At 41.2% G+C, this 25,089-nt stretch overlaps 1 protein-coding gene across 1 annotated transcript; it reads left to right on the top strand.

Moving 5' to 3' along the window:
* The first annotated feature begins 2,210 nt into the window (after positions 1-2,210).
* On the top strand, positions 2,211-23,581 carry LOC114660427 (eukaryotic translation initiation factor 4E-binding protein 3-like). The gene is made up of 3 exons (XM_028813119.2): positions 2,211-2,578; positions 14,231-14,404; positions 23,307-23,581. The coding sequence occupies exons 1-3, from the start codon at positions 2,443-2,445 to the stop codon at positions 23,336-23,338; spliced, it is 342 nt and encodes a 113-aa protein (XP_028668952.1). The 5' UTR covers positions 2,211-2,442; the 3' UTR covers positions 23,339-23,581.
* The last annotated feature ends 1,508 nt before the right edge of the window (positions 23,582-25,089 follow it).

Raw genomic sequence — 25,089 nt, 5'->3', positions numbered from 1 at the left:
CCATCTGTCTATAATAAAGTGCATTTCCTGTCATATAGTGCCTTTCATATCTCAGTGTCCTATATAGTGTGTATATATAATGTGTATCTATCAGTCATATAGTGCCTTTCATATACATCTATTAGGTAGTCTTTCATATGTATCTCTTACACACACTGCCTTCCATATCTTAGTACTTTTTATATATTAATGTCTTTTATATCTGTTGGCCTTTTCCATCTATTACATACTGTAATGCATTTCAAATGTAACATGTTTGTTTTTCATATTTCTATGTCTTTAATATCTATTAGTTTATATCTATTATACAGTGTGTTACATACCCATCCATTATATAGTGTCGTTTATATCTATGTATCTTATATATCATCTTTCCTATCAATATTTGGTATATTGCTTTTCCAATTTTACCTATATATTGTATAGTGCCTGTCTTCTCTTTATATATACAGTAGTACGCTACCGTGGGTGTCTGTGTGTCTAGGATTTTAAATCACCTGTAGCTTGCAAACCGTTTGACCTATTGACCTGAAATTTGGTACACATATACTTTGTGATGTCTACTGTCCGCTTTCATGTGATTAACCTCCAACATTATTCCTCATTTTATTTTATTGTAGAATCAACTCTCGGCGGCAGCCAGCAGGTCAGCCATGCGGCGCATGCATACGGGCACCGTTCTCATTCCCTACCACCTTCGCCGTCACTTCCTCTACCTCTTCATATCTGATCTAATCTGATCATACCTAATCATTCCTGAGGCAGATTGAACACTTACTGCCAGCTTAAGTGAAAAATTAAAGAAAAGGTATTAAGTAACTGCAACACAAACTCTGACTTAATCAATTTTAATGCGAAAAGTTGCCGGCGGAAGAAGAGAAGAAGCGGGCCGCTAGGGTGGAGACAAGAAGAGCTGCTCAGGAAGGAGAAAGAGCATCAACCTCAGAGCAAACGAATGGTAAACATACAGAGAAAGAGGAGGAAAACTAAGTCAAGTGTATTCAGTGCACGCGCCGTTACTGGTCTTTTATAATTTGCCTCTTTTTCTGTTTGCCTGTGATATAGTGCCTTTGCTATCTTTCTGCGTATGTATGTGTGATATATTGCACGTCTTTCTGTAACTGCTTTGCACAGTCGGTCCTTTTCGTGGTCACACATCACCCCGCCCAGCGTCGCTCCGCACACCAGGATTTCAGTTTTCTCCATTTTGTTCCCAACTTTTCTCCCTTTCAAGCGCACGGCACCGGCAGTTCGTCTTTTTACGTAGCTCACAAGCGTTCCGACTCCCGACAGATGGTTCTTCCGTAGTAAAACGATCTCGGGATGCCGCCGAGCAGAATGCCCACTGCAGCTGGTTTAACTGGCAGGAGATCTTAACCCTGCCGAGTAACTGAAGCCTCGAGGCCGCATCAGATGTGAAAAGCCATGACAAGCAAAGCCTCGCTATCGCCTTTTTGGTGCATATCAGCTTGACATCCGCCCAAATGGATCGGGATTTACCAGCTAACAAAATTTTTCAGTTTGCAAAACACTGCCCTGCCAGTTACCTAATTTGCATACCACTCCCCCATCAAACCCCTCCTTCGCATGTCTAACGATGGGCAAAACACTCCAAACACTGGCGACGTCACGCCCCCCGCCCTTTCAGAAAACAACACGACAGCCTTTAGAAAGAGTTCGCGTGTTTAGCGCCACCTGCTGGCCAATACGGAATCTCATTTACTATTTCAACAACACGTTACAAACTGCCTGAAGAAAGCACCTGAGTTACCTCGAAAACTTGCATATTGTAATCTGTTCAGTTAACCAATGAAAGGTGTCATTTTGCTTGACTTCTTATTGCATCCGTAATGGCCAACACGGTACAACACCCTACTACAAACATAACATTCTGAAACTCGATTATCTCAATGTAAGTATCGCGGAGGGCGTATGTAACGTCTCTCCTATATCACGTTTTACTTAGAGTTTTATTATATTTACAAAAATTGTATTACATTAAAATATTAAATCCACAACCCTGCTTTAGGCCATTTATTTTGCTACCAACCGCGGCACGCATGCATCGCCTCTATGTGCAACAACACGCATGCGCCATCCCTTGCCCTCGTACGTCACGTCTGTCTCGTCGCAGGCGCGTGATCAGACCAGGTCACGTGTGTGGGATTGCGTCAACCCTGCGCGCTCGCAGTCCAAATAGAGGCGCACGTGGTCGCGTGTTTTGCTCACAGTATCGAGTTTGTTGGAGTGTCGGTGAGCTGAGCTGGACGTGCGGGAGAACTTTAGGAAGTCCAAGGCGTGCTGCTTTCTTGTTCCGTCTGTATTTAATGTTGATAGTTTAAAAGTGCACCTAAGTATAGATTCTGCATTGCATTCGTTTTTTTGCTTTATTTTATTTCCAAAGTAACCAAGAGTTCGTGAAAGCAGACCCTGCTGCATACCATGTCCGCGACGAACTGCAAACAGAGCAAAAGCTGCCCCATTCCGACCCGAGTGCTGCACTTGAAGGACTGGTCTCAACTCCCAGACTTGTACAGCACGACGCCTGGCGGGACGCTCTTTTCCACCACACCAGGAGGTAAACTTTTAAGGTCTTGCAAGCGAGGTGGGGGGTTGGGGACGGATGGACGTTTTTGCGTCATCTCGTCCCGTCCGCGTTTGGGCTGTTGCGCTGAGAAAGAACAAGCCGTACGCGTCCGGGTCTGATTTGATTACCGTGTGTGGTGTGATCCGTGTACAAGTTACTGGTTGGGTTGTCAAGTCAAAAATAGCAGGTCGCACAATGGGTTTATTTTATGCGTTTTATCGCCGGGGTAGCCGCGATCTTGTGCGATTCAAGACCCCAGTGGGTGGCCAGTTAGAGGGTTTCGAGTAATCCCAACTGAACGGAGCACGTCGTCAATGTGGGTGCAATTTATTTAACCTTTTAATATTTTGTATTGTTTGAAAACACATACTCGTCACGGCGTTTTCTTGTTCTTTAATGAATTGAGTGGAAGGGCCGCGCAGTGCTTAGCAATGCTGCTTCACGGATCCGGCGCCCTGGTTTTGAGTAGCGTGACCGGTTTGCACAGCCGTCCCGGAATTTTCTCCCGTCCACTATGACATACGTTGGTCTTCTCGTCGTCCTACTGACGCATATCCCACCCAACAGGATTTAAGCTAATGAGTGTATTGAAATTCGTACAGGGGGTACACCGTTTGATGTGTGTTCTCTTACATGAATGGAGTTATTTGCTCAAAAATATGGCGACTTATTGCATATTGTAGATAGTAATTTTATGTATATTAAGCATTTTTGTAGCTACTCAAAAGACTTTACATAGACAGTGGTGTGTCCACAGTGTGCAGCTTCCATGCATGATGCAACGGTGACCATTCTTTCACCAGTGCCTTCACTTTAGCTATTGGGTGGTGATGAGGAGGGTGAGCCAATTGGAGAAGGGGTTGATAAGGGGGCCCGAGTGTACGATTTCCATTTACTTATTGGGCTTTGCACATTACAACATTTATGATACAATTGGTTACATATTTTATTTTTGCAGTTGGAGCAGAGGTAGAACTATGGGCCCTGTACATAAGCAGCCTCTTTGGACCCCCTTCCTCTTGATCCACGCCTGTCACACATCCTTTTCCTTGCAGTCTTTGAGCCAGAAGTGGATTCTGGGTAATTCCTCTCCTCCCGTCCCCCCACGACACCCATGCAGACAGGTGAAGTGTCTGTAGTGTGACTTGAACCCACAACCTCCTCAGGGTCTGAAGTCCAAAGCCTAATCCTCTGCACCACACTGTCCTGGGTACGCCTGCCCAGGGACCTCTTAATGACTGTGGAGAGTGAGGATGTCTTATCCAAAGGATGGCACCTCTGCCCCAGCAGTGTCCCCATTATTACACAGAGGCATTGGGATTCACATGCAGACCACCGAAATAAGCACCCCCTGTTGGCCTCACTGACACCTATTCCAACAACAACAACCCCAAACTTATTTCCTCTTTGGTTTCCCATCCAGTTACTGGCCGGGCTCAGACAGGCTTAGCTTTTTGGTAGATGACCTGTTCCGCCGTATAGGTGGTATGGCATACTGGGAGTCGAGCCCTGTTCCGACTGGAAGAAAGAGGGTGTGCAGCATTGTTCATAGTGGCTGTCAGTTTTGTTTTCATTCCCTCCTCCAGCAGGTCCAGAGGGTGTCCCATAAATAAGCTTCCCTCCTTTTAATCTTGTGTGGATTTGGTGGACCTCTCTCGAAATGATGTTACCTTCTCGGAACACCACACTGGCCATCAGATTTGTAGGACATGTAAAGGATGTCGATGCCCCCAATAATGGTCTCATAAATTAAGAGTCTCCTCTGCCCTTTCTTCTCTAGTACTTCTGTGTTATTATACCAGTCCAGCTTGTCATTGATGTTGACCCTCCCGTATCCATCCGTCCATTTTCCAACCCGCTGAATCCAAACACAGGATCACGGGGGTCTGCTGGAGCCAATCCCAGCCAACACAGGGCACAAGGCAGGAACCAATCCTGGGCAGGGTGCCAACCCACCGCAGCCCTCCCGTATCCACTTCCTGAAAAGTGATTGGGCACAGAGGCCTTTTGCTGCAATAAGCAGTTTGTTAAAGATACATTTTAGATCATTCTCTTTGCACCAGGAAACGGAGTTCCCCACCTGAACTCCTCTCCTGTCTCATTCGGCTTATCAATACACCCCATCCAAATAGTGGCCAGGCCCGGACATGCCTAGCTTTAGGTGGCTTACCTGTTCTGAAATGCAGGTGGTATGGCATACATACCAGGAGATGAACCTGGTTCTGCCTGGGCGAAAACCAGGAATCCTAACTGCTAGGGGGACACAACTTTTTTTTTTTTTTGTCCTGAAAGGGGTAATTTGGCGCTTTACAGAAGCGCAATAAATAATAATCGGTACTTAACTGGTGCAGAATCATCTGAGAATTTCTGTTAGTAACCTGACCCGCTGCTATGTGTATTTATAGTCTGCGGTGTATAGAGTGAAAAGAAAAGAGAGAAGAAACAATATGTGTTACCGGTGAGAAGTTTGTATGTTCTCCTTATGTACGTATCACGCGTTCTCTGGGGATTCAACATCCCAAGGTTAGGGTCAAGTGTGGGCTCTTCAGTGGGCTTTCAGCTTATCCAGACTTGGTTCTTTTCCTGTGCCCATTACTAACCCTGTCTGTCTGTCTGTCTGTCTGTCTATCTATCACACAGTGCCATTCACTCCTATCTCTATCTATCTATTATATAGTGCTTTTCACATCTGTCTGTCTGTCTATCTATCTCTATCTATCACCTAGAGATAGGAGTGAATGGCACTATCTGTCTATTATATAGTGCCTTTCACATCTATCTGTCTGTCTATCTATCTATCTGTCACATAGTGCCATTCACTCCTATCTATCTCTATCTATTATATAGTGCCTTTCATATCTCTATCTATCTATAGTACCTTTCACATCTATCTATAGTACCTTTCACATCTATCTATCTATCATATAGTGTCTTTCATATCTATCTATCTATCATATAGTGTCTTTCATATCTCTATCTATCATATAGTGTCTTTCATATCTCTATCATATAGTGTCTTTCATATCTCTATCTATCTAACTAACCCAGCTATTCTGAAGTTGACCTTGCGTTTACCGGCCTTTCTTTTCTAGTAAAGTTGTGCAGGTGGGCATAGGCTAACATAACCCAACAGTGTGTGTATGAGAGCACCTGCCATGTTACATTTGCAGTAGAAGTCCAAGGAAGGCCTGCCTGCTCCTCCAAGTGAGGGGGGGTTTGGTTCCCTTTTTCGCTTCTTGGTTCAGGTTTAGTCTGCAACTAAACCTCCGTTAAATCGGGGCAATGCTTTTTGAGCCCTTCTGTTTGATCACTGTTCAGAGAGTGGATGTAAAGGTGGTCCACTCATAAGTACTTCGGGGCAAACCTCTGTGATGGGCTGGACTGGTTTCATAACACAGAGGAGGTATGCAGTAGAAGAAAGGACAAGAGCTGGCTGTATTTTCTTAGAGGAGTACAGTCCTCATCATCAAGTCCTTCCATGAGAACCCTAAATACAAAGTGGACTGTTTCATTTATGTTAGGTAGAATGCCCAGAGGGGGCTGGGTGGTCTCATGACCTGGAACCCCTGCAGATTTTTTTTTTTTTTTTCTCTCCAGCCGTCTGGAGTTTTTTTCTGACCCCCCCAGCCATCAGACCTTACTCTTATTCTATGTTAATTAGTGTTGTCTTATTCTAATTCTTACTTTGTCTTTTTATTTCTTCATTATGTAAAGCACTTTGAGCTACATTATTTGTATGAAAATGTGCTATAGAAATAAATGTTGTTTAGTGTGGGTAATGGCATTCAAAAGTTGACATTGCCTTCCTTTTCTAGTAGAATTGTGAGATGTGACATTCTTCACATCTTCTACAGCTCTGTAGCGGCAAAGGACAAAATTAAAATAAAATTGAGTGCCTTTATGAACAATACTGCACATCCTCTCTGTGACACACCACACATTGGGGACTTTCAGGCAATGAATCATTCAGCAAAAGTATGCAAAGAAATGTGATTGGGGTTCCTTTATACCAGGGGTCCTCAGTCACGGTCCTGGAGGACCACAGTGGCTGCAGGTTTTTGCTCCAACCCAGTTGCTTAACAAGAAGTACTTACTGCTCAAGTAACGCTTCTGCTTCACTTTAGTGGTCTCGTGCGTTAAGATTTTGAACCCTTATTGCTTATTTTAGTCTTAAGCAGCTGTAGTCTTGGTATTTTAATTACTGCTAATTAGCAATAACATGCAAATGACAAGAGACCAGCATTTCTCCATTTAGCTTACCATTGACACCTGAGTGTATTTATCATGCACTGTTGGGTCTAATTAAATACTTGGATGAAAAGTGAAGAACTGAGAATTACTCCTCCATTTGAACCTTCAAATCATTTGGAGGATATCCTTAGAAAGGGGAAGAAAATCTAGGACACGCGAATTACCTGACATAGCAGAGTTAAAGCACTAACAAGCCATGAAATTAAATTATTGGCAAGAATTGCTTTTTAATTAAGCAGCCAGGTTAGAACAAAAACCTGCAGCCCTCCAGGACTGTGACTGAGGACCCCTGCTTTATACTAACGGCAATATGCCTGTATAGCGCCTCACCGGGGCTGCCAAGTCAAACGTTTTTCTTCCTTTGTAGTAATTCTGGTGTGTGTTCAGACTATGGGGTGTGTGTGTATTTATCGATTTATTTAAAGAGCTTCTGTAAAAGCCAAATCTCCCCCATGAGGACAATAAACTTTTATTGATGTATTTGTCTTTGATTGATCATCTGGCTGAGCTGGTGCCTTCTGACTCAAGTCTCCTCTCTGTTCAATTACATGACATGGAGAGTGCCATGACCCTGAGTGACAGTGAAAACATGGGGTGCCAGTCCTTCACAAAATATTCAACTTACAAGATACATGGGATACATGAGAAATGCTGCTGAAAGAGCCTGCAAACATACAAAGTGTGGCCAAGGGCAGTTGGTATCTGCAGTACAGAAAGTACCACCTTTGTGGCCAGGCAAGTCGAGTTTTGCATCCAGTGTTCTTACCAGCTTCTTCCTTTTCTCTCTATGGCATCGATTGGTACTTTGATGGACCGACTTCAGGGAAGAATCTTTAAGGGAGAGCTTGACATTCAGAGGAAGGTGGTGAAATTTCTGTGGGCGCTGAGCCATTTCACCCATCCAGCAAAGCTTTACTTTCACTTTCAACCTAAATAAACGGTGAAATAAAATCCAGCATTGTAAAATCACACAGGTATTTGTTTCATTATATTTTTTTATGTTGCTAGCCTCTGCCTACAAAGAAATGTGATTGTATATTTGACATCCAATAATCTTAACAGATTCAAAGATCAGTGTATTGCTACTTGTTAATTCAAAATGAATACGCTAAAACTTGAATATCCATCATTGTAGTTAGGAAGTGCGGTTCACCTGCTAAACAATTGACAATAAAACTCAGTTTACCGCGTACACACACATTGAGTTCTTCACAGAAAAGAAACCTACGGAGTCTGCTTTTTTTCTTTAATTTTTATTCCAGCTCGTAGCGTTTTGAGTATGAGAGCAGGGAACACAAATGGATGGATAAGGGTTTGCGCTGTGCTGATATCTGTTGCCTGGTGTAATGTTGTGACCACTGTCAAAGTGCGAATGGTTTTTAGTGTGCAGGGTAAGTAGAGAAAAGTGTGCTTTACGATACGGTAAGTCACTGCAGCTGCTGTCTCCGACCCCCTGCTGCTTGTCCTCTCATACAGTAAGCAGTGCAACAGCAAACGCTCCCTAAAACTCTGCTTTAAACGACCAGTCTTGCTGTGTAAGGTGAGAGGGCAGGATGACTTCTTTATATGCAGTAATGTCGGATTTTTTTCTTTTCTTTAAATGTTGTGGTCCTTGTTGAAGAATTGATTCCCATGAAACTTTAACACACTAAAGATCAGCTTTGGGTGTTGGTTGCAAGCTTTATTCAATAGTTTTGTGGTTTTTAACAATCTGAAGGAGGTATGGGAAATCAAACCAGAGTGCTGAACATGAAAATTATTTAGCTTTTGCATGTAAATACATAAATAACAAATTGAAAATTGGAGATATTGCCCAGCTGTAATATAACACTGCCGAATTTAGTTCAGCCCATTCTGTCTGAAGGTTGCAAAACAACCTTAGGGCCGACTGGCGTCATGTAAGGATTCAGTGGTGGTACATTTGATTTACTTGGCCAGTAAGCCATGATGCCTCTCTGTTTGACTAGACTCGACGATTATGTAGTGTGGTGAAAATCTGTTTTCTTAAGCAAAATATTTTCTGTCTTGCACACTGCGTTCTCTTTTATTGTGTTTTAACTAATGCATTAATTATGCAAGAATATAACTAAGCACCGATGATGGGGCATCAAGTTAATGATTGCAGCTGGTCTGTTTTCATATTGTTAAATTTCTCATTTGGAATAAATGTGACCGTTGAGGAACTGCTGTTTGTTTTTTGTTATCAAGTTTCAACAGAGTTCAGCCCAAGACTTGTTTTTAAAAAAGAAGAATGTTTGAGCTTAGTGATTATGTATCTTTTGTTATTGTGAAGTGTGAGACGACAAGCTAAGCTCTTCTGATTCTTCAGCTAGTTTAGGGCAGCACTTCACTTTGCTGTCCTTCAGTCATTAAACAAAGCAGGCTACTTGATCTCCTCTTAACAATTTTCTTTTTTTATGAGCATTAACAACCTCACTTCATAAAATTTGGCGAGATGGAAAAACTTCCAAGTGTCCAAGAAGTCGGCAGCATTACTGGTGTGCTGCAAAGGAATGAAACCCGAGACCCCTGTTGTCGTGGGCGTGTCCTCCCCTTGGCTGGAATCTGCGCTCGGGCGTGGCTCCTGCTGGCTATTGGAGGGGCAGCTGGGAACATGTTGTTCCAGCCAAATGTGAAGAGTTCTAGGAAAGGGAGAAAAAAAGTCTGGAGAGGAGGAATTCTGCGAAAGCGCATGGGCCTCCTCGGGCAGCATGTGGTGCCACGCGAAGTAAATGGATGTGCATAACGATTAAAGGTGTGGGGGGTAACTTAATGGAAAAGCGCTTTAACATTTTTCTGTTATTTAATGAACCTTGTGTGTGATGGCCACATGTTGACACTTGAAATGCACCAAGCCTGGGTCTCCTGTAGATTTCCATGCAGCACGGACAGATGTGTGGAATTTTTGTAGATTTAAGTAGAGAAAAGCCAAGCAGAATGACGCCTTTTATTGGCTAACTAAACATGCAAGCTTTCGAGGCAACTCGGGTCCCTTCTTCAGGCAAAATGTAATACAGAAACTGGAGTTCCCTGTGTTTATATACACACTCTAGGACAGTGGTCCCCAACCTTTTTGACAGCAAGGACCACTTTATTAGATGCAAATGTTTCCACGGACCGGTCTTGGGGTGGGGGGGGGGGGGGGGGTGTCAGTTTTATGCACAATTTACATACCATTTCTATTATTATTAAGCAGTTCGCATACGTTTACAACCCGACATTTTTCTTCTTTTTTTGCATATAACAGACATATGCTTTACATTTGCCATTCCAACAGATTGCACATCACAAACATTAACACTGTTATCGTTTTTTTCGTGTCTGCCGTTTCTATAGGAGGGTGACAATGAGTTAAATTCCAATGGATGTTTTTCAAATGTTGACAAGCAATAAGCAAAAGGTATCACTGAAAACCACAGAAAACAAAAACAGCAAAAAAAAAAAAACAGTACGAGGAAAGTTCGAAGAAAGAATTTTTTTTTACAATGTTTCTGTTTGGGGATCGTTGTGCAAACGTGCACATCTGAGCTGCGACCACAGATCTAACTGCTCTGTGGATGATTCATTCGGGCATTTCAAGGTCACTTCATTGTAATGAAAGCATCTGCTGAATGTACTTCGTAGTAACGCGATTTCTATAGACTCATGTCATATGGGGAAACTGTAGGGACCGTAACAATACTTTGTTGTAATACTCTCTCCTCTCTCTGCGCCGCTGCAAAGCCCCGCCCGCCAAGCGTTCTGAAAAGTCTGAATGAGTCTCCGTTGCCGGCAGTTCTGTCGCGGCCCGGCTGTCAGACGGCTGCGGCCCAGTAGTGGGTCGCGGACCGGTGGTTGGGGACCCCTGCTCTAGGACAAGAAACAACATTGGGTAATCTTAAATGTAAAAAATTAATAGATTCATTCAGGCTAGGGTTAATTTAACAAGAAATGCCTGAAGAAGTGGCCTGAGTTGCCTCGAAAGCTTGCATATTGTAATCTTATTAGTTAGCCAATAAAAGGTGTCGTTTTGCTTGGCTTTTCTCAACATTCATAATGGCTAACACGGTACAAGACCCTACTACTGTAGATTTTAAGTGTCAACTTTTTGTGTGGCTCCACTAAGTTAATTAAAAACAAGATGAATCTTACAAACTACCACATAAAGAAGGGTCACAAAGTGGAACACACTTATGAGTATTGAAGTGTATGTGTGTGTATCTTTGAGGTCCAGTCCATTGTGACTGTCCAGTCAGGGAGGGTATAAGGGGAAGGGGGTGTCCAGATTGGAGAATTGCCTTTTGACTGTCATGGCAGAGCTGTGATGAACTGCCGACCCATTGTGAGACACTTCATAAAGTGCCACCATTTTCCATTGAATTCAGTGGTGAGTCACGACTTTGCATGACCTAAAAGCTGGCAAATAGGCTATGGCCCATAGTTTAAGAAACTATTTGCTTTAGATCTTTTATTTGTATACTTTAGGGAAAAGTGGCATTTTTACATCACATGCCAGCAAATTGTACTTAGGACTCCAACATTCATTCGCCTGGCTTCACAGACCTGAACTGCAGTGGTGGTTTGTGTCTACAAGTATTCACTTATTCACATAGACGGGCTTTAAAATTTTTTTTTAATTCACATATTCTAGTGTTTCTTTACTGTGCTTGGACAGGAAACTTCAACTGGGATTGCTTGATGGCCAATTCCATTCCAAGAACTCTTATCCAATTCCAACTTATGGTTTTCTTCTTTTGGATTGGCATTACTAAATTGGTGTGTGTGCGCACACATGTACGTGTGATGGACTGATGCCACACTGATGGTGTTCATGCCTTGTGCCCAATATTTTTTTATCCAGGTTGGGATTGTGGGGCAGTTACAAAAATTGGTAAATAACTCATTGTAGTAAATATATGTGGGACTTTTAAAGTTTCCACACTTTTTTTTCCCCCTTAACTCTGTTTATTAAGAATAGCATCACTTTTCTACACAGTCACCATTGTTTTGCAATGCAATTTTCCCAGCGTCTTACCAACTTTTCAATGCCCAGTTACTATTCCTCCCTCCTTCACCATTTCCAATGAAAATATAAAAGTGCGGAAACTTTTTGTACATCTCTTGTACCCTGCACTATTCGATTTTGCCATCTTCTGAGGTCACATGATATGGCCTGGCTAGCAGTTATTAGTTCATACATTTTATAGAATTGTGACAAATGGATGCTTCTGTTCTTTATCGTACACCACAGCATAAAAGTATTTCTCCCCTTCCTAATAGTAATAATTCTTTGCATTTATATAGCGTTTTTCTCACTACTCAAAGCGCTCAGCAATTGCAGGTTAAGGGCCTTGCTTAAGGGCCCAACAGAGCAGAGTCCCTATTGGCATTTACGGGATTCGAACCAGCAACCTTCCGATTGCCAGTGCAGATCCCTAGCCTCAGAGCCACCACTCCGACTTGCCACTTCCTAATCTCGTCCTGTTTTTAGGACTTAAGGCAAAAACCTGATATTAAATTAAGACCATCTAAAATATGTCTCTTGCTGCTTGCTTCATTTTATTTATTTTTTGAATTAATCAAGGATATCCTTTTAAGGTTGGAGAAGGCATTGTGGCCTTAGTTGGAGTGAGAAACTGCCTCTCTCTGAAGTGTTTTCCCCAGAACTGGAACACTTTGTAAAGAAATTGCTTCTTATCTGTAGATAGAGCCGTGTCCCGTGTGCGATTTTTATGATGTATAGCAAAAAAACAAACAAACAAGTGAAGGAGAAACAGCATGTGAACGGGCAGATTTTGCTCACATGTTGATAGTGCTTATCAGGGTGTCCAGAAAGCGCAGTCCTGCACCTTCCCCTCCCTTTGTTTGTATGAATGTACATTGCCAGAGTGCTTTATCTCCTTAATTAGTTGCACTGCCTTCCAGTGGCAGTTGTAAAGTTCTGTTGTTTTTCCCCCATGTGGCGGCCAGGGGTGGGTGAGGTGCGGTGGGTGGTGGTCCTTGCGTTTTCAGATCTTTTCAGAACTCGGGTTATGTTAGTATTCATTTGTTACATATTTAACAGACCAAGTAATACACTTGTTGAGAGCACTTTAATAATAAATAATAATAATTCATTACATTTATATAGCGCTTTTCTCAGTACTCAAAGCACTATCCACACAGGGAGGAACCGGGAAGCGAACCCACAATCTTCCACAGTCTCCTTACTGCGCCACCTGTGAGGACTTTAAACACTTGACCTTTCTCCAGGCCATCTTTTGTTGCAGAATAAGTAAATAAAATAACTGGAAATATCCCAATGTTGGTCTTGAACCTGCATAGTCTGATTCGGGGTTATGGGGGCTGTGGAGTCTGTGGGCTCCTTCACACCTCCAGAATGGTCCTAAACCATGTTGCCCTTGTTTTCAATGGCACCGTTCACGTCGTAAGCCTTTTAGCCAACAGTGTTTTGGAAAACTCCTGTCAGCAGCAGGTTTCTTAGCCAAACACTTGTTCCATTGAAATGAATGGTAGCTCATGCAAAGAGCTGTTTTTTTGGAGTGGTATTTGCAGAATTTTTACAGAAAGTCACTGCCTCTCCCTGTAGGATTAGAGCAGGAAGCTTATGACCAGAGCAGGATTTCAAAACAAAATAAATGTGCTGCCCCTTGAACGGCGCAGTTTGGAGACAGAAGTCTTCATTGATCTGGTCAAGCAGCACCCTGAGTTATGACCCAAGTCATACTTTATTTTAGAAACTGCACTAAAAGAAGCAAGGAAGGATGACAGTCCTGGAACTTGCATCTTAATTAGTGATGGCAGCTCTGCCCTGACAAGTTTTTTTTTTGTTTTTAAGAAGTCAAAGCTCCACAGAACGTGTGGCCTATGCTCCTTCTAAGATGTACAAGTGCAGATTTTATCTCTCCACTCGCTCCCACACAGTGGTTGTCATGTCTTCACTCCTTGGTGACACACCCACGACTTGCAGCTCAGGAGATTGGGGCTTTGTGCCACTCAATAACTTCACCAGGGATCCCCCATGCCCAGACTTGTCGTCATGTATTGTGGTGGTTGGTACTTCAAGGGTGGATCAATCAATAACCCCTCCATCCACTGGTCGTTCATGTGTTAATGCGTTTCAGTGATCAATGCTTCATGGAGGACCACCTGCTCGTAATTCAGCTTTGCTTGTTATTTCTAACATCCACCAAGTGTGTATGGAACCTTGTGATGGTGATTGATGACCATGTTGCATCAGTCTCTTAGTCTTTCAGCTTCACTCTGTAAATACCTTCACAATATCAGACAACAGCTGAGAAACGCTGGAGAATTTTTCAGTTGCTGTTGAATAAGCTAAATTAAGTTTGGCTTTGGTATAACTCGTTTGCTGCAGCGTAATTTTTTTTCTCACCCTCTCTTTTGTATACTTAGGGACCCGCATCATTTATGACCGCAAATTCCTCCTTGAATGCAGAAATTCACCAATCGCACGGACACCTCCTTGCTGCCTCCCACAGATTCCTGGTGTCACTGTACCTCAGCTCTCCCCACTTTCCAAACTTGAGGAACTTAAGGAGATTGAAGAGCCTGAAAAAGAAATGCCAGGTAATGTTTTATGAATGTCAGAAATGTTTTGTTTTGATCCATTTCCAGAAACGGGTTTACTATTTTCTCTTTGTAGTGTGTGTGTGTGTTAGTTGGCTACTTTTATAATTAAAAATGTAAATGTTGCCTTATTTTGTCAGTACTTATAGAACCCAAAAGCTTGTAGCCTGAAATCCTGAGGTCTCCTGTTTTTGCAAATGCTATGAACAATGTAATTTAGTGGAGGTGTCGCAGAAGGTTTGTATTTTTACATTATCAATTACCTTCTCTTCAGGAACTTCACATACGTTAAAGCTGTCTTACTGATGGTGAGGCTTGTTTGAACTGCAACTCTGGAGCTGCTTATATGCACCTAAGCTACTGTATTTGTTAGAATCCTGTTTTGTCTGTTTCAAATCAAACCCTAATTTTTCGGAAATGGAATGAAGCATCTAAGACTTGCACACAATAACAAATACGGACTGCCTGTGCTGGAGAGGTATTTGTGATCTTAATGAAATAGCAGAAGTGGGTAGTGTGTCATAAATGACTTCCACTGAGCAAAACTGACATGTTAAAAGAATATGCTACCTAAAAGGATTCTTTTTTTAATCTTGTTACTCAATCCCTTGTTTTTATAGTGAATAGTGAGAAAAACATTATCTCATGACTTTTATGGAGTGCAGAAAGTACAAATACCTGACACCATAGGCTTCTAACGGGACCAACTCTGAACAAGTAGCAGAAAACACTAAAACATCCATGTGGCAAAACCTATATGTCAGATATCCAATTGTATGCACTTAAGTTTGCAGACACGTGTGGGTTTTTTTGCTTAAATATTGTTAAATAAACCATCCATCCATCCATTTTCCAACCCGCCGAATCCGAACACAGGGTCACGGGGGTCTGCTGGAGCCAATCCCAGCCAACACAGGGCACAAGGCAGGGAACCAATCCTGGGCAGGGTGCCAACCCACCGCAGGTTAAATAAACCAGTATTAAAAAATCTTCCCATGTAAGGCTTGGGGGAGGACATTTTAGATGGGATTGAGCTTTTGACTTGAACTCCCACCATTCCCCCAATTTATTGTCATTAAAGCCACAATTTCATATTTTTGGGTTGTTGTAAGGCAGTTTGTGACACTGCATTGTTGAATTTGTGTTTTTCTTGAAGCACAGATATGAGGCTTAGTTTCTTCCTGACAATATTTTATCACTCACTTTTCCTTCTAATCTCTAATTGTACCCCAAACTCTGCAATGTTGACATGATGCGAAGCACCATGGAGGACAATGAGGTCCTGGACATCGGGGCATTGGAATATACCCTGCTCTTTACAAAGAAAGCCCAGTGATCTTTTCTGACCACAGAGAGTGCAGACCTTGGTTTTCCAACTCATCCGAAGTGTCTCCATCGCTGTACTTGGGGGCCTTAGGATCCACAATCAGACCACAGGTTAAGTGCACCCTGCTGGCCTCACCAACACCTCTTCCAACCAGTAACCCAAGATGGTCTCCCATCCAAGTACTGACCAGGCTTGAACATGGGAGCAGGTCATCCACCTGAAGCTAAGCATATGCATGTGGTATGGCTGGAGGTTGTGTGGACAAGTGCTTTATGACACACTAACCACATCCACAACAATCTGTCTCAGTGTAATGTGGACAAGACAAAATAAATAGTTGGCTTCAGGAAGGCCCATGCTGTCCATACCCCACTGCACATTGAGGGCTCTGTGCTGGAACTGGTCAAGAGCACGGTCTTGGTGTGTGTCTGACAGTTGACCTTACTTGGTCATTAAACACCACCTCAATAGCCAAGAAGGTGCAGAGGTCTCTTATTTGCCTCTAGTAGTGGATTTATATGCAGTGCATTTGTTACCCTTGTCACTACTGTTTGTTTACTATTTTATTATTTTGGATTTATTTCTATATTTCAAATTATTACTATCTATTCACTTACCTATTTATCTATTTTAATATAGCTCCCTTGTCTTGTACATGTGCTGTGCTAATGTATACTTTGCACCGTGGTCCTGGGAACTTTATTTCATGCCAATGTATATTACAATATAGTGTATGGATGGTGTGACAATAAAATCACTTGATTTGTTTAGTAAGCAAATTGTCTTTTTAAGGATAAATTCATGGAAAACAGTTTTATTATTTTCAAGTTCACTTATCTAAGTTTAGCATAATTCAGCCATGGTTCAAGTGCCAGTCCCTTGTTGCTGATAAAGCAATATACTGCTGAACCTTGGTTAGTGTTTTTCAGTGGTGTCAGGGGTCAGAAATCTTCTTTAATATTTAACTCTGTGTAAGCATTTAGCTAATATCTGGTTCTGCATCACTAGATATCCTCAGTGTTTTCCTTGTGCCTTAAGGACTGTCTAAAAATCTACAACAAGTGTATGTATCTTCAGCATTAATTTTAGTTTGAGATGCAAATCCAGAGAAAATATGTTCAGTATGAATTAGCACTGACAATTTAGGGTTAACTGTTGGTGATTGGTTGCAGTTGGTAAGCACAGAAAAAAAGTTATGGTCCAGTTTCTTACTGCCCACTTAGGTTGTGAACTTGTTCATTCTTTATGTTGCGTTTTAAAAAATGGCTGTAAAGATTTATTTTTTTGGCAATAATTTCAATGCTTATTTCTGTCCTATCATTTTTCCTTTTAATTCTGTTCAGTTTTCTTAACTGCGGCCCAATACTGACAATTTAATAATCGGTAGAGAGAATTCAAATTCAAGTGACACTGAAAGCTAAAGGGCAGCATCTACCAAAGTGTTATTCACGTGTGTACTTGCTAGCAAATACTAACCCAAATAACCTGAACATTAACAAAGAATAAAGTATGAAATGGTATACATCCCTAGAGGGAAATGTAGTCTTTACAGAGCCTCAAGAACTAGTATAAGCCTCAATTATGCACAGGAATTACAAGAAAGGAAACTTCTAACTTGACTAAAGATAGCAGCAGTTACAGTGAGGCTTTGTAATAGTGCATTGCCGTAGGTATGAAGGAGCACCAATTGTGCTTCTTGACACACTTCTGCTGAATAGTTTATTGGCTAAAAGTCCTTACTACTAGTGTGGCACAGAGACAATGTGCAGCAGCATTCATAATAACAATCAGTTTTGTTTTTATGCTGTCCTCCCTTACTACCTCTGGGGGTCCAGAGTGCGTCTCTCTAACAGTCTCTGCCTTGTTAATCCATCTTGTTGATTTGGTGAGCCTCTCTTAAAGTGATGCTACCAGCCCAGTGCACCACAGTATAAAAAAAAAAAAAAAATTGTACTGGTTGTCAGAGTTGTAGAATATGTACTGTATTACACAAAAAGATGAAAATAATGAATTCAACCCCAACTAACAAACAAACACTTCCCTTTCCAGTAATCCTGTACCACAGTGGTTCTCATTCTTAGCCCTGGGGACCTACTGTAGCTGCAAGTTTTTGTTACATTCCATGCATTTTATCTTGAGTTGATCTCCTTTAGTTGGTATTTTTATGTTTTTCCTTCTGCATTCTGGAAAGGACAGCAGTGTGTATTTACCTTTATAAGACAATTAGAAAAATTGTTCATTTAAAATGCAAGAAGAAATACTCTTCTCTGTTTAGTTGTTTTTCCCTGTTAATTTGCCTTTTTGTATAGTGTGTGTGAGTATGAACACTGAATGCTGAAAGGCTGCATCTATTTTAGCATCAGACATACTAACTTAGTAAATTGATTAAATAATTAAAAAAAAAAAATGATCTTAAAAACCAAGTTTGACCTCTAAATTATCCCAATGTAACAACATACTGTATATACCAATATAAATTTACCAATCTTTGTTCTTTGGTCAATGCAGAAATTATAAAACTTTCAAACTGGGATATAACTGATAGCGTAATTAGGCTCCAATTCAAAAAGTTGTTTGTTTGGAACAAAAACCTGCATCTGCGGGGGGTCCCAAGGACTGAGTTTTTAGAGCCACTGATTTAGTATAACCAGTGTATAAAGGACAAATAGAAAATTTATAATGGCAGCTTGCTAAATTCATGAGTTACTCTAAATTGATTCCAGATCTGTATTGTGACATACACTGCACGAGCACAGTGAAATTCTTTTTCCACAGTTTTGTGGAACAGGAAAGTATGTACAGTCAATAGTAAACAATAAGACGATGTATGAATAAATACAGCAGATAAGAATAAATATAAAAACCTAAAACGTTAGGTGCATACAGTATAGGGGATAAGAAGAGATTACCAAGAGTTCAGTGAGGTTATTGGGAAGTAGCGGTTTCTGAAGCTGGTGAAGTGCTTCTTACTCACACCAGCCTCCGTCTCCTACAGAATGGTTCCACATGCCAGTAGTGCTGGAAACCTCACATCACTTATCAAGTTTGAGTTTTGAGGCTTAAAACGAGCAAAGAAGTCATTCAGCTCAAGCAGGAGCAATGTGGGGTTGTCTATGGGCATGGTTGGTACAGGTTTGTAGTCCTAATCACCTGCAAACCCTGTCAACAATTGACTTGGGACTATTGGCTGCCAAAGTGATTTTTACATCCTGCTTCAGCACTGTGTCTTTACCACTATAAGTATCTGCTACAAAGGACTATTAAAGTCCATGTTGCACTCTGTGTCACTGGAATTAAAAGCATTATATTAAAAGAATAAATTGATTAGGGGTAAAAACTTGTCGACCTAAAGTGTGTGCGTTTTGCATTTGTCCGGGGCTGAGTTTGAAAGCCCCCCGATTATAAGGAGGAGGAAAAGCTGTTGTCTTTGCTAACTGGTTGCACACAATCTGCATTTGAAAATGTAGATGTTTGTATACACATTTGCACTTTTTAACCATAAGTCTTAAGTACTCGGTGGTTCCTTGCTCATTGCAGGCCAGTAGTAAGAGTTAAAATTCAGTTTTATTCAACAGCTTGCTTTAAAATGTGTGCTTGTTGCCGAGCACTTTCAGCAGTAAACCTGGGAAATGCATGATTTCTTAAATTTCCCAACTGTTTAAAATCCAGGTACTGTATGTGAGGTTTGATGTCTACAGTGACAGTTGTGAGTCGGCATAGTCTGAAGCAAAGATCCTTGTGGTTATAGTGTGACAGGCATCTGGGGCCTTGTAATCATGAATCCGGTTAATATGTGTTAATCTTTATGGGGGACAAGAGTTTAAGTAATAACCAGAGGTTATTGTTCTCTCTATCACAGCAGCCTGTAGTTTACCAGCTGTTAAAACATAACTATGAAATTCAACTCTGATTATCTTTGGGTGGTTTTTGCAGCATTTAAAACTTTAAGACTATGTGGGTTGCGCGTGTGTGTGTGTTTTTTAGCTTTCTGCTTTACAGTTGGCTCTCACTCAATTGTTATGCCTTCCAAATACAGTAGTCACATGCTGTGCAGATTTCCTGGCCCGTGACGAGCTATTTTGCAGAACCTGATTTGTTTGCAGGAGGGAGGAGACCAACTCAAGATGTGACATTCTCAGGCTCTTGTGCATTGGCTGTGCTGGGTAAAGGAGTTACGTAAAAGTTTTTACTGGACAGACGGGAACATGTTTGAAAACGGCAGTGTTGTCTATTTTGGAGTGGGTTCCTGGTACTCCACTCAAATAGGCCTTGTTTCTAGGCCTTCATATTGCTTTCCCTTAAACTTGAGTTTGTTTAAAAAAAAATTAGTCTTCAGAAATCTTGAACTTTGATCTGATCATGTAGTGCTGTTGCTTTCTTATTTGGAGCAGTCCAAAGCAAAGTAAATTTGATTCCAGAGTCTGCAAAAAATGAATGCTAATTCTTTAATGGTTTTTTGAGATGCAGGGTCTTTTTGCAGATTTCAAAAATTCTTTATTATTAAGTCTGGAGGTTAATGCATTCTTCATTTAGATTTATTGTAGATGTTTTGAACTTATCTGTAACTTTAGCCAAGAAAATAACTAGTGAAACCATGTGTCACTGGCTGGCAGTGGTAGGTCATCGGCAGCTGATGAACAAGTTGACATCTCCGTCTAGAATGGCTGTATATAAGATACGTCTGAGAGTTGGGCACAACTGAATATCCCTGCATGTTGACTTGGATTTTGTATTGAAGTTGCTGGGAGCCTAGAATAGCATGTGAAACACCAATGGCATAGCTAAGTATAGACAGTCCTCCACCCCCCCACATACACATCCTTGAAGTTTAAAATTTATGTCTCTTGTTGGCAGAGCAAAAAATTGGGACATCGTGCCTTACCATGATCTTATATCACATGTTCCTGTAATGGAGGGTTTGAAACATTTAAACGAACTGCAGCTAGCATTCGCTTGAGCCCACCACTTGGTTGAGCTCTGTAATTAACTACGTTCAGAAATATTGTCTAACCGTCAATTAAACATCTTGGAACGTTTATTGCAGAGGTCCTCGGGTTTGATCCTGGAGGGCTGCAGTGGCTGCATGTTTGTTCCAACCAGATTTCTTATTTAGAAGCTGATTACTGTTGCTGGAGCCATTTGTTACTTGACCAACATTTTTAGTTCATTTGCCTTTTGAGTGACCCCTTACTTAAATCTTTTAAGTGTTTACTAGTCGCACTCTCAGCTTTTAATTGCTTTTTGTATTCTTAACCAGCTGCCAGTTCACAATGAGATAAAAGTGCGCAGCAGTTCACCATCAAAGTTGGTCTCATTTACGCCTGCCTGTGTGTGTGTGTGGTGTTGAACTGTTTAAATAAAATTTTTGTAAAGAAATGGAAGAGAGAGTGAAACACTAAGGTTTACTAATGCACTCTGAGCCACATGTCACTTAGATGGTATCCTCATTGGAAAAATTGCTTTCTAAGCAGGGCCTGGTGAAATGAAAGTCATAAAATTAAGAAAAAAAATTCTGTTATCCGCCATGATTAGCTTCTAATTAAAAAAAGCAGGACTGGAACAAAAACCTGCAGCTCGTATGGACCCCCAGGACAAAAGTTGTAATGTGCATATGACCAATCTTATATTTTATTTTCCTCCTCCATCCAATCCTAACACATTTACAGATTTTGGGCTCATCCTGTTAAATGTTGTCCACCCTCTCTGTCCATAATGCTGCAAATGATTTGTTTAGAGCCCATGTTTCCCTTTGAATGCAAAATAAATGTGCTGGAAACTAATGAAGAACTGCTGTGTGTCTCTTAAAAAGCCAGCCATGGCTACAAACAAAATGGAAACCACTCTTGAGCCAAAGTGATTAACTTGCTGCTGTGTGATCGATGGCACAGAAGGAGATGGCTTCTGAGTAGTATCTTACAGGTCTTGAATCCCATCGCATGCATTCACCTTAGCCATGACTGTTCAGCAGAATCTCAATGACGACCTGAATTTGCTTCATACTTGGCCTTTGCTCCATTTGCCTGTTTTTGCTTATTCAGCTGCATGGTGGCTCTTTGTTGGGAGATGTCATGAAAGACCTTAAGGAGGAAAGATTTAAATGGTGCTTGAAATGCTGCAATCAGACTGGTGCCTCAGCATTGTAAAATAGTGTATATGTCATTTTTGAACCAAAAAACACCAATATTATGAGTTTCAGCCATTTTTGAAAGAAGACCTGGGTGCACACCCTCTCAGCACTTGTCTTTCACAATATCTTGAATGACTAAATTACAACCAACTTTATTCGGCATTGTTGGTTTTATTTTGATTTATCTCTGTATTTATTTGAGAACTCACAAGTGAATATAATAATTTTTTGCATTTATATAGCGCTTTTCTCACTACTCAAAGCGCTTAGCAATTGCAGGTTAAGGGCCATGCTCAAGGGCCCAACAGAGCCCTGGCATTTTACGGGATTCGAACCAGCAACCTTCTGATTGCCAGTGCAGATCGCTAGCCTCAGAGCCACCACTCCACTTATTATTATTAAGTGACTATAAGAGAGAAAAACAGTGCCATAAACGTGATAAAATTATCTCTTTTTGCCATTAGACGTGTTGGAAACACGGAAGGCGTGTTTTCTTATATTAACACTATTTAATCTATTTTTTTAGGCTTTTGAAAGCTGTGCTACCCATCTAAGACCGGTTGAAAACTAAGTAGTCAACATTGACATAAGTGTTAACATTTGTAGTTCACCTCTGCACGTGCCTCTGTTACATGCCTTTGTTATACAATTTTGAAAAGCAGTGTTAATGTTGATGGGCCATCTGTTAAAAAGACAAACATATCAACTGGATGGACACACCGTCACTTGCCCCCTTTATGATGCCCTTACACTGTCTTTAAGGTACAGTATGATGGTATAACAGTTGATCAAAAAAGCATGAAGTGTAACAATGAAAGAACTGAGGGCTTATGTGTGTGTTAACTCTTAAAGTAGGCCAGTATCAGTCGTCTTCTGACAGCAGTGCAAGGGGACATTCCAGTAGACTTTGTTCCCTTTAAGAATATTTTTTTTCTTTCCTGCAGCAATTCCCATGTAGTCTTCTTGGCCCCATGAAAAGCACGTTGTGTTGGTTTTCAGAATCTGAGTGAGCAGAGTCTGGCTGGGCTCTTGTTTAACATCTTGTGATCTGCGCCACTGCAGAACATTCAAGTAAATGCTTGCATCTGACCTCCCAAAGAGAATAAAAAGTAAATGAAGAGAACAAAAAATTGTCCAGTAGGATTTGTGCATTTCTTTAAATGATCTTTACGCCATCTACAGTGTTCAATTAGAACTTGTTCAGGAGAGCAACGATAGGATCAAAAAAGAAAAACGGCGTGATGCCAGCCTAAGGATTTGTAGCGGCTGCAGAGTTCCACTTGTGTTGGGTTTGTATCGTGAGCCGCTTCAGTCCGAGCCTCCTCCCTTTATAAAGCACAAATGTTAGACCCACGGGGACAAGCAGAGAAATGAAGTCTGCTGGCTAACTGGCATACCGAGGCCATTTTGGTTTTCCGTCTTCTAATGATTTTCTTCTTTCTTTTCAGCTGATGATGCCCAGTTCGAAATGGATATGTGAACAAGCAAGACGAAAAAGAACCGAGTGACTGTTTTTCTCCTTTTGTATGAAAAGTTTTGCTTATTGTCAACTTTTTCCCTTGGAAGAATCACAAAGGCCAATTTGTGGGTGATGATTTCTGATGAAATGTAGGATTTCAAGGAAAATGTTGTACATGGTCTAAAGTTTGCATTATCAGATCTAGTTCATGTTCTTTTTAAAAAAAAAAAAAAAAAAGCCTTTTTTTTTTTTGGTTTGTTTTTTTAATCCAATCGCAGAGCGTTATGCAGGTATTTTTAGTTTATGAATTCAGCGGTTTTTCTGGGCTTTGAAAAGTTGCTGACTGTAGTAGATGTCATTCTGAATTGTGTACATAATGAATGTTAGTGGTAACAGCTGCTCCTTTGGAGTGTTCAGCTGGCAGAATTGTATTTCTGGTGTATGATATTGTCTAACTGCTCAATTAAAAAAAAAAAAAACACAGCCAAACGACCTGGACGTGGTCAGTCGTCTTTACCGTCACGAGTGCCAGTTTACAGCTGTTTAAGATGCTAGTAGTTAGGCCTGTGCTTTACAGTTGGCAGTGCGGTTACCAGGGTCGACCCAACGTGACACACGACCTCAAAACTCGGATGGCATTCTCTCTGTTCATCACTCTGATTGGACTTCTGTATCGCAGTTTAAGGCACACATGTCGGGGTGGCGCCTTGTGAGATGGACTGTTGTTTAAAATGGGACTGTATTTCAGTATTGGGGAAGACTGAATTGCAATTAGGTCTCGTATATGAGAATAATTATTTAAACGTAGCACCAGAAAAGTGTAATTTGCATCTTCACACCAGTAGCTGATAAGGGTGTCCCAATCAGGTTTTTTTTAGGGCCGATGCTGATTATTGATTTCACGTCACTTCAGTTGCCCGACACCTATTTTGATTTTTTTTCCTTTTATTTTGTATAGAAACTCTTGCTTAACCAGACCTGTAGGCGCATATGTTTTGAATTGAAGTGCAATTTATACAATTAAACTGCAAAACATGGGTGTTACCTGCTCATTTGTAATAACAATGACATTCTTGTTCAATAAGTGGATTTTATTTTATTTTATTTTTTTTTTTTTTAAAACTAATAACACTTACACAATTTATTCACATCTTGGCCACAGTCTCGCCTCACCCTCACCAACCCTCTTCAGTCAGACCTTCGCAGTGCAGGAGCGTGATGTGAGGCGGGTGCTCAGATCTCAGTTCAGGAAAGGCTGTTGGTCCTGATGAAGAAAGTGCAGATCAACTCTCTGAGGTCTTCACAAAGATCTGCAATCTCTCCCAGTCCTAGTCCGTCATTCCATCTTGCCTAAAGTCTACAACGATCATTCTGCTGCCAAAATAAGTCATCAGCCATCTCAATGACTACCGTCTAGTGGCACTCAGTCCAGTTATTGTGAAGTGTTTCAAACAATTTGTCCTACGACCTGTCAACGCCATCCACCCAGTCACAGTGGATCCACAGCAGTATGTTAGGATGCTCTTCGTAGATTTCAGCTCAGCTTTTAACACCGATATCCTGGATAGATGGGTCACAAAACTCACTGACTGAGGACTTTCACAATGTTTGCCACTAGACCAAAGATTTTCTGATTAATTGCCCTCCAATGATTCGATTAGATGAGATGGTCAGAGGGTCATAAACTCTGCTCAGAAGATTATTGGCTTTACGCTGCCGTCTTTGGAGGAACTCTTCAGCTCTCACTGCCTCAACAGAGCAGCCAACATCAT

This window comes from Erpetoichthys calabaricus, chromosome 11 (assembly GCF_900747795.2).
Source record: "Erpetoichthys calabaricus chromosome 11, fErpCal1.3, whole genome shotgun sequence".
NCBI classification, from domain to species: domain Eukaryota; kingdom Metazoa; phylum Chordata; class Cladistia; order Polypteriformes; family Polypteridae; genus Erpetoichthys; species Erpetoichthys calabaricus.
The sequence above is the reverse complement of the archived record's forward strand: the minus strand, read 5'-3'. Positions and strand labels throughout refer to the sequence as shown.

Bases quoted from the DNA above. Each gene is read 5' to 3' on its own strand.
- LOC114660427 (XM_028813119.2), top strand. From the start codon at position 2,443: ATGTCCGCGACGAACTGCAAACAGAGCAAAAGCTGCCCCATTCCGACC. The intron at 2,579-14,230 runs GTAAACTTTTAA...TTGTATACTTAG, and splicing joins CTTTTCCACCACACCAGGAG to GGACCCGCATCATTTATGAC. The intron at 14,405-23,306 runs GTAATGTTTTAT...CTTTCTTTTCAG, and splicing joins GCCTGAAAAAGAAATGCCAG to CTGATGATGCCCAGTTCGAA.